At 44.0% G+C, this 12316-nt stretch overlaps 1 protein-coding gene across 2 annotated transcripts in view; it reads left to right on the top strand.

Annotated features, from left to right (window-relative positions):
* Positions 1-8178, top strand: part of Eogt (EGF domain specific O-linked N-acetylglucosamine transferase) — a 36506-nt gene extending 28328 nt beyond the window's left edge. For both annotated transcript variants that reach the window (XM_050149332.1, XM_050149333.1), the window contains exons 13-16: positions 920-981; positions 4314-4433; positions 5432-5534; positions 6015-8178. In XM_050149332.1, the coding sequence (XP_050005289.1) occupies positions 920-981; positions 4314-4433; positions 5432-5534; positions 6015-6161 (432 nt within the window). In that variant the 3' untranslated portion in view covers positions 6162-8178. The remainder of the gene's footprint in view (positions 1-919; positions 982-4313; positions 4434-5431; positions 5535-6014) is intronic.
* Positions 8179-12316: the final 4138 nt, after the last annotated feature.

The following is a 12316-nucleotide window of genomic DNA, read 5'->3' as shown; positions in this document are numbered from 1 at the left end:
CTTACCATACAAGCATGAAAATCTGAGTTTGACCCTAGAACCCATATATAGTATCCTGGCTTTTTTTATTTGAACCTAAGTTCAAATGCCCAGCACGGATGTAAAAGCCAGGGTGCATGTAACTATAACCCCAATATTGGGGAACAGCAGCATGCAGATGCTGGAGCTCACTGACCAGCTAGCTGAGCCAAAACAGTGAGCTTCAGGTTCAGTGAGAGACCCTGCCTCAGAATATTAAAGAGAAGAAGGGACAAGAAAAATGGCTCAGTCTATAAAGTACCTGCTCTGCAGGCATGAGAACCTGAGTCTAGATCCCTAGAACCCACATACAAAAGCCAAGAGTGGTGACATCTTCCACCATGGGATCAGGAGGTGGGGTGGGCAGGTGGATACCCAAAGCTCACACTGAGCAGTCTAAATCAGTGGGCTTCTGGTTCAGGGAGAGAATCTCAGAAAATATAGTTGAAGAATCATGAAGGAACAACAGCTGGTGTTGCGCTTGGGTCTCCAAATACATACACACCTGTAGACACACGTTTGCACACCCACACAGACATGTGTAGCACACACATACCACAAAATAAAAACATTGTGACGTGGAAAGCAATGGAGGAAGACATCGATGTCCTCTGGCTTCTTTAAAACACAGGTGAATGCACTCCCACACGAGTGCGCACGCACACACACACACACACACACACACACACACACACACACACACACGGCAGGTGTAGCTGGCTTCAGGGCAAATGAAATGCATAGTATTTCTGAGGAGCAAGACGTGAGGATGTCCTCTATACACACGGCACTCTATGAACACAGAACACACACACAAAACCAGTCTTAATTAAAAGCAAACTTTAGGATGCACAAAGGAAAGCAGGAAGGAGTAATTCTGCATGTTCTTCTGTTTTTCCAGCTGGTGAATGCGCTGAAAACAGTATCCACATTTGAGGTCCGGATTGTTGATTACAAGTACAGGTGAGCCTTGGGCCGGGCAGACGTTCTTACCTCTAGATTGAGACACTCCCTGGTGGGTGCATAGCACGTCTGCAGTGGGCATTCTTGGCCCTTGTCGTCCAAGAAGTGATACTCAGACACTATCACTAAGCCAAATGGGGGTGACAAGGGACTTAGGTTTAGGGGTGCTGCTGAGTTTTCTGAGGTCTCCTGTTCAGGTACAATCTTATTTTTCTGGAGAAATAATGAGTCCAGATTTTTACTTGAAATTTCTGAATTTTTAAAAGTTACCAACCAGTATTAAATTTTAATATACATACACATATATACTCATATTCACATTTATAGACATTTACACATGCACACCTATACAAATATATATATATACAAATATATATATATATGTATAGTCTAATTTACCATGCTAGCTAATAGATTTCAACATCGAAGACCATTAATTAAAAAACATTTATGAAATATTTATATTTCTTTTTAAATTCTGGTGGAACCAAAAGGCTTAGAATGAGAGCATGCTTCTTACTGCTGTCTAGGAATTTCTGCTGATTTGAGGACAATCATACTGTAATGGCAGCGCATCCTCCAGGTAGCAGAAGTCTATCAGTGTAAGAGAGATGAAACGGGGCTGGAGAGATGGTCAGTGGTCAAGAGCACTTGCCGCTCTTGCAGAAAACCCAGGCTTGATTCCCAGCACTCACATGGTGGTGAACCAGCTGTTTACTCAAGTTCCAAAGACACCAATGCCCTGTTCTGATCTCCGGGGGACACCAAACACACACATGATACACAGACATACATGCAGGCCAAACACACACATACAATAAAATGAATAAATCTAATTTTAAAAATTCAAAAAAAAGCCCCAAAGGAAAGGCCCAAAGAAGAAGCGAAATTTTCTCTATTCCTCATCTTCCCATGATCACAACCCACAACCCAAATTTATGACAGTTGCTAGTTTTTTTTTCTATATTAAACACACACACACACACACACCCTGCAGACGATACCTGCCATAGATGTACTTCCTTTCGCTACATAAGCTTGGGAGTGCTACACCACATTCATCAGCTCCTACTTCCTAAAGTGATGATGAGTCCTTAAGGATGTGACCATGAACTGTCCACTGGGCTTCTAAACTGGGGTGCAAGTATGGCGGACAGTGTGCCTCTTGTGTTGAGGACCTCAGCCCCCGAGTGGAGACCTGTGAGGCTGTCAGGCAGTCCTTGCATGTGAAGGCTTCCTGTTAGGTTCCACTGGCTTTCTCTCAGCTTCCACCTGCAGCTGTGCTCTGAGGATGTAACGCTCCTCTGTGTCACAGAGTACACTCTGCTGTGGTGGCTTCTTCCATTGGCATGCAGGACTTGTGTGACCATGATGGAGGTCTGGCATCAACCTGAAGGAGCCAGAGAGGCATCTCTGATGCTGGGCCATTGCCTGCTTTCAAGGCTGTCTGAACATTTTCCTGGTAAAGCAAGGGAAACAAATCCATACCTTGTCAGTCATTAATAACTGATTAGCATTGACCTCTGTGACTGCCAGTCCAAGATGGTTCTCCAGCTGGCAAGTCCAAGGGCTTTACCTGTGTTTACCTGTGCAAACACATCTGTCTTGGCTTCCTTTTCTACTGCTGGGATAAAAATACCTTGACACAAACAACCGAAGAGAAGAAGGTTTATTTGCCTCCTAATTCCAGCTACAGCCCATCATGTCCAGGTGCAGGAACTTGAAGTAGCTAGTCACATACATTCACAGTCTCCAGGCAGAGAGCAGTGAGTTCATGCCTACATGCCAGAGAATAGTTGCTCTCCCCTTTTCATTCATTTCTGGACCTGGCCATGAAATGGCCCCGCCCATATTCAGGATGGGTCTTCCCACCACAATTAACCCACTTAAGAAAACCCCTCACAGTATTCCTGCAGGCCCACCTAATTTAGACAGTTCTTCATGGAGACGCCCTTCCTGTGTGAGTCTACAATGGGTCAAACCAATCAGCATTCACCATCACACTGTCCTTACTTTAGTACCAGTTCACATTTCTAGGCAAACAGAGACACCTTTCCCCGGTATAAGACACAGAGAGTGTCTTCCTTTGCTGTTTCCTTGGTATGTTTTTGGATTGTTTTAAAAACCTGATTTAAGAAAGAATTTACCTTTCCTTCTGAGACCTTTATCATTCTCGACTTTGGATACCTATTCCTCTGTGACTGTTCAGTGCCCCTGTCCCAACACCATATGCCAGTTCTTGTTCCCAGCCTCACTCCAGTACATTTGTGTGGACTGATTTCCAGAGGGCATGTCTGCATCTGCTGATGTTACAGGCACAGACCAGAGTCTGCCTGGCTCTGAGTCAGCAAGAAGGGAAGCGAGGGATGGGGTATGCAGTGACCGTTTATGGGTTGTTGGCATATACACCTGCCTCTCCAGTTTTGTAATGTGCCTTTGAGAACATGCTCTCCTGGCAGAACAAAGCACACATAGGCCAAAGGGCGCCTTTGCTGTTGCCTTTCCTATGTTCATCTCTGGTCCCTACCCCTCCACGCACACGGTTTTCTATTCTTACACTCCACTGATACCTTGACTTTAAAGGACAACTGTGAAATCTTAGTCTCCTGCAAACACAGACAATGGTTTGTTGCATCTGAGATCATCTTAGGTATGTGGCATTGAGGAACACACATCACATAATTTATTCTCTTTTTCACATTATTTTCTTTTATGTGTATATGCGCTTTGCCTGCATGTATGCATGCCTGTGTGCAGCATGTCTGCTGTGACGGAGGGGGCCAGGAGAGTGTTTCTAATCCCTTGGAACTGAAGTAACGGATGGTTGTGAACTGTCGTGTGGTTGCTGGGAATTGTCAGACCCTCTGGAAGAGCAGCCAGAGCTCTGAACTGCTGAGCCATCTCTCCGGCACCCTCATTCTCATTTTTAAAAAGTTCTTTTATTGCTTAATGAGAGTAGTTTTCAGCTTGGGATATCCTGGTATCTCGTTAGCACTTGCTCGCTTCCCTTTTCCAGGAAGAGGGAAGAGTAGGGCTTCCTGCTAGGAGCTGTGCCCTGCAGTATTATCTTTCTGCATACATCCTTTTATTTGAATTATATCTATTTCTGTAATGATGTTGATATTGTGTAATTTTTTTTATTAACGTTCCCTTGAAAAACAGAAAGTTTGTGTTATCAAAAGAATGAATTAAATTATTAAGTATTGGAGTACATTTGGAGTTATCCTAAAGGCACGGATGTAGAATATGACACAAATGTACCAATACTGTCACTGTGGGTCATGAACTCACTCACCCTTTGTCTCCCTCTCTTGTGCTGTCCCATGTTGCAGAGAGCTCGGGTTTTTAGATCAGCTGAGGATCACGCACAACACGGACATATTTATCGGCATGCATGGAGCCGGCCTGACCCACTTACTTTTCCTTCCAGACTGGGCTGCTGTATTCGAGCTGTGAGTACAGGGTGGATCTGTCCATGGGAAACTTACGAGCCAGGTTCTGAGCTAAGGGTTCTCATCTGGGCATTAGCTGGCCTAGCAGACTCCCGTCAAGCTACATCATGGTGGTATCTGGAAAAGGAAAGCAACCTCTAGCTAAAAGGTCTGAGGTCTGCCAGCACTGTTAGGAAGCAGCTACTCCCTCCTTCCCTGTAGCCTCAGCACCGTTCCCAGGATGTAGTCTTGTGGTTTCCCAACACCTAGTTCACTACCATCTGCCTCTTCCACTGTGAGCCCTTCCCTCTCTGTGACCAGTATCATTACTCTGCCGAGAGAGAACAGGGTGGTGATGGCAGGGATAGCAGAGGCACCATCTCCAAAGGTGGATTGCTTACCCAGCATGTATGAGGCAGAGCCGGGGAGGGGTTGGATCCATAAGAAGACTATTGAACGGAAGCTGGTTACAAACTTCCAATATTCTGCTTGACATTTTCGAGCAGTTAGTGAGGTAGAAGGTGAATGGGAATTCTGTCTTAATTCATTTGTCCTAGAGGAAGAGAGGGGAGGATGGAAGACAGGAGAAAGGGAAGGGGAAGCAAGTGAGATACTGGAGCCCAGCAGACCTGGGGTGGGAATTTGCTTCCTTCATTAAACAGCTGTCTAACCTTGAATGTGCTACCTCCCTAACTCCATTTTCCATGTATATAAAGATAATATCTTACAAGATAATCTCCAGTCCATAGGCAGTAGAACCTATTGAATAAGGTGCCCACTCCTTGCCCTTACTCTATCCTCTTAAAATTAAGGTAAGGTTCTGAGAATACCAATTTAAATTGTTTTTGCAGTGTTGGGGATCATACCGAGTGCCTATGCATGCCACCACAGACCACAGACCACAGACCTATGTCTCCTCACCCTGAGCCTGTTTATAAAAATATCTCACTTACTAGACTGTTACACACTGGGCAACCCCCTAGACAAAAGCATCATTTTGTGACACCCTCGTGTCTTAGGTACAACTGTGAAGATGAACGCTGTTACTTAGACTTGGCCAGGCTCAGAGGCGTCCATTACATCACCTGGCGGAAGCCCAGCAAAGTGTTTCCTCAAGATAAGGTAACATCCAGTCAAATGGTTTGGAATCTAGTAATTAACATGAGAGCCACCACCGAGTCTCAAAGATACAGTGTTCTTCTCCTGAAAACTGAGGTGTATTTTATGTTTGCAAATTGGAGAAAACCTCCATATTGTTACAATAGCTTACATCAGATGATATATAGCAGCCACCAGCAAACTGTAGCTCTGTGGTATAAATCTGGCCTATCTATTGCTTTTGTAAATAAAGTTTTATTGGGAGCAGCCACATTTGTCTGCATATTGTCTGGTTTTGCTTGTGCATTTCCTTGGCAGAGCATCTGTGTCTGAGAGCAGATGTTGACAGCGTTGAATATATTATTGGGACCTCTGTGGAAAAAGCTTGCCTCTGTTGAATAGCATAAGTTAAAATAGTTTCTTTAGCTAAAGTAAAATGAATTCATTTCTGTAGAAAAGACACACCCTCAGTGACTTTGGATTTGTTCTGGCTTGTCTCTGCAGGGGCACCATCCAACGCTGGGAGAACATCCAAAGTTTACCAATTACTCTTTTGATGTAGAAGAGTTCATGCACCTTGTCCTTCAGGCTGCAGAGCACGTTCTGGGACATCCACAGTGGCCATTTAAGAAGAAGCATGATGAACTGTAGAAACATTACGTTCGTTTATAAGAAGAGAGTGTTTAAACAGCCTCACATCTAGACTCACGATCAAAGGAGCAAACAACCCGTCATAGCCTACTGCAAGAGGAAACATGACGTTTTACTTTTGAATATAGCTCAGGCTGGCCTTGAACTAACAAGCCTCTGGACCTCCTGTGTGCTGGGATTACAGGTGTATACCACCATGCCTGTCTACAAAATTTACTTTTTCTGTATGAAAACGTACTTTCACGATATTTTGTCTTTAAGTGTTTCATGTGTGTATTGTGTCATTGCTATTTACTGATAGCAATAGTATTTTTGCACTGAAAAACGTTACTTTTATAGTTCAAAGCTGGGCAGGTGCCCCTGGTGTTGCAGAGCTTTCCTGTTGGGACCAAAGTTGTCAACCTAAGCAGCTTTAGAATCTCTAAGTGTGTTTGTTAACTAATGTGATTGCATAGTTTCAGAATCTTCCACCTTGTTGTTTATCTACTCGGGTTGGTATTTTCATTGTCTGTTCATAACTATGGTTGTAGACCAGTGTTTGGTAGGCTTCAGGTTATGTGCATCAAGAACCTGAATCAATCATGCCGTCGTATCGATTTGTGCTCACGTATCTCCTATCAATCATGCTGTCCCCTAATGTAATGGCCGTGCTAATAAGAACCCATCAGGACATTCTGCAGCACCATCTCTGTAGACCCATCAGCCGTGAGAACCTCATGTTGACATGGCATGAAGTCATTGTTTCCATCGGGCAAGCATTTGTAAGCACATACAGCTGTGTGCATCTACCTCCGGCAGGGGAAAAGCAGCCCTAACAGTTGCAAAAATGCAAATATTACAAAATGGCCACATGAAAAAAAATAGAACCATAAAACAAAACAAAACAAACAGCAGAGCTGTGAAAGACCCAATTGAAATGAAAAGGCTCAGAAAGTGGCACTGTTTAAATGGGATGCCCGAGTAGCGGGCTTGTCCTTGAAGGGCTTCACGTCCTACTGTTGATGAGCATCCGGCTCTGCAGCCAGAAACCATGGGTTTGTACTACTGTACAGTGTGATGTTTGCATCTTATTAACATTTGAGTTGTCTCGCAGAGAAGCTGCTTTTCGTTTTTACAGTGGACTAAACAAATCACAGCCAAGGATTTTATTTTTAAGTTTTAGAGAAGTGATCTCCTCTCCCCGAAAAACCCCACAATATTGGTAACTGTGCCTCCTCAGAAGCTTTCTGCCTTTTGCTTTCAGGGCTCGGTAACCGAGTTGTAAACTTTATTTATTAAAATATCGTTAAAGAAAATAGTGACCCACTATAGGTGAGACTTCTGTTTGGGTTTTAAGATTGCTTGGAAAGAATTGTAACTTTAGAAACTGGTAAATGACAGGGTTGCTGCTGTTGTTTGTGTGGTGGCATACTAAATGATCAGTAGGAGGGGGCGTGGAGGGGGCGTTTTCTACGGGAAAGGGTCTCTAAGGAGGAGCATGTTGTCCAAGTCATGGAGGGTAAACATCCAAAGACTGCCTCTGGAAAGTCATTTGAATTTTCATCCTCTTACCTCATTTCAAGCAATACAGGGACCCATGCTTCCACAGACTACCAGGAACTTCGGGAACTGAGAACAATTTCTTAGTAAAACTATATTTAGTGGGGTTGCAATGTCACATGCCTTTAATCCCAGCCTTTGGGAGGCAGAGGCAGGTGGATCTCTGTGATCTCGAGGCCAGGCTGGTCTAAAAAGTGAGTTCCAGAACAGCCAGGGCTACACAGAGAAACCCTGTCTCAAAAAACCAAAAAACAAACAAACAAAACAAAAAAACCTATATTTTAAGATTTTGCAAAGACAGAATATATGTTATATAAATAAGAAAGTTGTTTAAAATTTTAATTATGGGACTAACTCTTATCACATTTTTTGTGGGAGCAGAAGATCTTCGAATTGTAAAATGTAGACATAACTCTTTATTATGTCTGTAAGGACATGTATGGCTGTGGAATAAAACTTCCTATATTTTATTTAAGTATCTGAACATCTTCAGGGTTTTCTGTGTCTGAATGTCATATCATTTGCTTTAAAAAAAAACCTGATAGCTTGTACATGATTTTAAAAAGTAATTAGCTCACTGATGAAGGATTCAGCGTAATCAAAACTTATCTTACATTTATTTAGCAGTTATTTTTATCTGATGCTTCCACAAATGTGGACCTGAACAAACCTTACCAAAATGATGGGAGGATGATGGCTCCTGATTTCAAGAGCAGGTCAGCTGCTATTCAGTGATGTCCCTGAAGGTCCCAGGTCTTGTCATTCCGCAGCCAGATCTCCATTGCTTCCCTTGCTTACTCATGTGGTCAACAGTGATCCAGCTGCTACTGTGTATCAGTTACTCTCAAGGAAGACAGCCTAGGACCAAGGAACTTAGGTTGTGCTAGAGAAGATGGGCATTAAGCTACATTGATATAGAAGAACACAGTGTTCCAGACCCTGGTACTATCGTGGAGAAAGGCAAAGTAAGAAAGAGGTGTGGACTCTGGAGTTCAGTGGAGTCTTGTGTGGTTAAGTATGGGGTTTTAACTGAGGGGGTGGCACTTGAGTCTCAAAGATGAGAAGGAGGTGAGGGATGGAGGTTGACTGATGATCTGGCGAAGAGCGTGCCAAGAATACAGAACAGTAAGTGCTGAAGTCCTGAGGCGGAAGCATGTGTGTTGAGTTTGAGGAACAGCCAGTGTAGCTGGTATGGTAGAGGAGACAGAGTTTCTTAAAGGACGATGCCACATGTAGATGGCAAGGCTCTTGGCTTTCCACTCTGACGAGGCATAGATCATTGATGGATCTACATAGAGGAGTAAAGACCCGGCTTTCCCTAGGCTGTTGTGCTGAGAGCAGGTAGCAGACAGATGTCTTAGGTCACGTTCTCTGGGTACCAGACTCTGGGATGAAGGACTGCAAGTTGGTGGCTTATTGTGGGTGGATTCTCATGGTCAACACAGGTGAGGAAGCATGGGGTCCCGAAAAAACCAGGACTGGGCAGGAAAGACATCACCTGGAGTTAAGTAGAAGGTCCTCAAGGGCATTATAGAACCCAGAATCTGTTGCTGGGCAGTGGTGGTGCTTGCCTTTAATCTCAGCACTCGGGAGGCAGAAGCATGGTGATTTTTGTGACTTTGAAGCCAGCCTGGTCTACAGACCAAGTTCCAGGACAGGCTCCAAAGCTACACAGAGAAACCCTGTCTCAGAAAACCAAAACATGGCAAACAAAAAGAATATAGGATCTTTCAGAGAAGTCCCAATGGAGGGAGGTGGTGTCATCATCCAGGTTGGGGCCATAGAGGTGGAGAATAGGGAAACCTTGACCAGGGTAATTTCCTCCAGCTGGAAGAGTTATTAGAACATGCTAATCCACCCTCCCCACAACCTGGAGGCTGAGAGCCTGTCCGCAGGGAGAAGGAACGGCACGCCGTGCAGCTTCCCCTGCCAGCGAGGGCAGCATGTGGGCTGGTTCCGTCCTCCTGTCAACTTTCTGCCAACCGGAAGTTTGATTTGAGAGTCTTCATTACATGCCAGATTTTATTTTTATTTTTTTTTTAAACAGAACATGTGTAGAAAACTGTAGTGATTGGAGTGGCGGGCTGCATCCTGCCACCCAGCTAGCTTTACACCTGAAATAATGACATGGAAACTGTATTCTTTTAAACACTGCCTGGCCCATTAGTTCCAGCCTCTTATTGGCTAATTCTCACATCTTGCTTTAACCCATATTTAGTAATCTGTGTAGCACCACGAGGTGGTAGCTTACCAGAAAGGATCTTAACCTGCGTCCATCTTGGAGAGGAGAGCTATGGCGTCTGCCTCATTGCCTTCTTCCCAGCATTCTGTTCTGTCTTCCCCACCTACCTATGTTCTGACCTATCAGGCCAAGCAGTTTTCTTTATTAATTAACCAATGAAACAACAGATAGATAGAAGACCCTTCCACATCAGAAAACACCATGAACTTCAAACTGTAGATTGTCAAGGGTAAGGACAGTTCTTATTTTAGGGTATAATTATCATTTCTAGGGTGGGGGCCATACTTGAGCTCTGTTGATTAATTAATCAATTAGTTAGTTTGTTAATTCCCCATTCCTACAATCTTTCTAAAGCCCCAAAGATCATTCTTCTATATGTTTAAACAGAGCAGGGCAGAACTGTGCCCAAAGTCACCAGGCCAGCAACAGACACTTGAATGCAGAGGTTTTCTTGCGAAGGGATTAACTGGGGATGCTTATACGGAAGCTAGGTAAGGAGGGAGGGTGGGCAGAAAAGTTAATGGGGAACAAAGAGAATGGAAAATGTCCTAACGTTTCTTACAATTGCCAAGCAGTTTTCTTTGAAGTACAGACAAGGCAGAGAAAATAGAAAACTGTTTTTCAACTGGAACTATGTCAGTCAGCTCAGGTGTGATCGCTGATTTAGCCGCTTTTCTCATGACTGTGTCAAAATGCGCTACAAAGACAACTTAAGGAAGAGATGAAGAAAAGGCTTACTTTGACCCAGAGTTCAAGGATGCCTCCATCATGGCTGGAAAGTCACAGCCTCAGGAGTCTGAGGCAGCTGGTTGCGTTGTCTCACTACTCATGAAACAGACATTCATGAGGGCTGGGTGCTCAGTTCTCAGTATCCTTTATACTCTGTCCAGGAAGGACCCCAAGTCTATAGAATGGTAGTGCCCACTTTCATGATGGGCCTTCACAGCTCACTTGAACCTGCCTAGAAACACCTGCCTAGACGCAACCACAGGTGCATTGTCACGGTTATTCTACATCCAGACACGGTAATGATGGGGAGCCGTCACAATTGTCCTGGACTGGAACCAGTGATTTAAAACAACCTTCTGGGGAAAGGGGAGTCATTCAGTTGGTAGAGGTTTTGTCTCCGGTGTGGTGATGCACATCTATACTGTCAGAAGTTGTAGGCAAGAGGCTCAGAAGTTTAGAGTCAACCTCAGCTGCTGAATTTGAGGCCAATCTCAGCTACATGAGACTCTGTCCTAAGGGGGGGGGGGGGTGGAACACCACTAGTAAATTTTGATAATGTGATAATCCTAAAGTTCAACTTAGTTTTAAAAGGTTATGGGTCTATTTAACATTGCTGAAAAATTTTCTCCTAAACACACTTGTTTGTCTTTTAAATTAACGAAAGCTAGTACATGTACATATTGACTTCATCTATAGGTTGTGAAGTAAGTTAAATGCATCCCATCAGGGGTACTTTTCAGATTTACTAGTTGTCATTGGATGCTAACTGTCCCTGAGCTAAGGAAAAAACTATTTATCATGGAAAACTTTACACTGTAGAATACAAATTAAAGGTATGTTACATTTGTAAAAAAAGAAAAAAAAAAAAAAGAACACCACTAACAAGCAAACATGCCAACCTCTCTCAAGCATGGGATGCTGCCGGAACACTTGAAGACCACTCTTCTCTGGGATATATGAAAAGATGCAGCCATCATTCTGAGAGAGAGAGAGAGAGAGAGAGAGAGAGAGAGAGAGAGAGAGAGAGAGAGAGACTTATCTGATTTGAGCAATTTGCTCCGGCTGCTTTTATTGTCTGTGGGCTGGTGTATCTAGTGACCACAAGGTGGCAGCCAAACCCTTCCAAATGGCCATGGCCTCTGGGGCCTGTGCTAGCTGTGAGGTTCTTCACTATAGGCTTCTGAGTCTGGAGCAAGGCCTGATTCCCACTATGGGGTGGTGGTGCTGGTGCGGGTGGTGGATTTCATTCCTTAAGTGAGCGAGCCTGCATCACTGGGACAGCTTACAGGATGACAGGGGAGGTACCGGAGATACCTTTGCTGCAGCCAACATTTGCATATTGGTGATATCTCCTCATCTAGTGAAGGGACTAGTGCTTGGTGGTCTGGAAGATGATTCTAGTGACAGAAGCTGTAGGTCAGGATGCAGGCTGGAAAGCCTGGGAGTTTAACTGGCATCTGAGCTCTGCTGAAAGCCCATATGCAGTATGTTAATATTTCAGTTCCACTTAGAACTGAAATTCTTTCTTGTGTGATCTTCTCGTGGGCCTCACTGCTATTTGTTTGAACAGAATTCTGATGAGTTCACTGATGGCCATAAATCCAAGAATTATAGAACATAAATTGCTGTTTAGTGAGGTGGGGTG

This window comes from Alexandromys fortis, unplaced genomic scaffold (genome assembly GCF_014885135.2).
Source record: "Alexandromys fortis isolate MF-2015 unplaced genomic scaffold, M_Fortis_MF-2015_v1.1 scaffold_48, whole genome shotgun sequence".
NCBI classification, from domain to species: Eukaryota; Metazoa; Chordata; class Mammalia; order Rodentia; family Cricetidae; genus Alexandromys; species Alexandromys fortis.
Note: the sequence above shows the minus strand (reverse complement) of the source record. Positions and strands in the feature narration are given on the sequence as shown.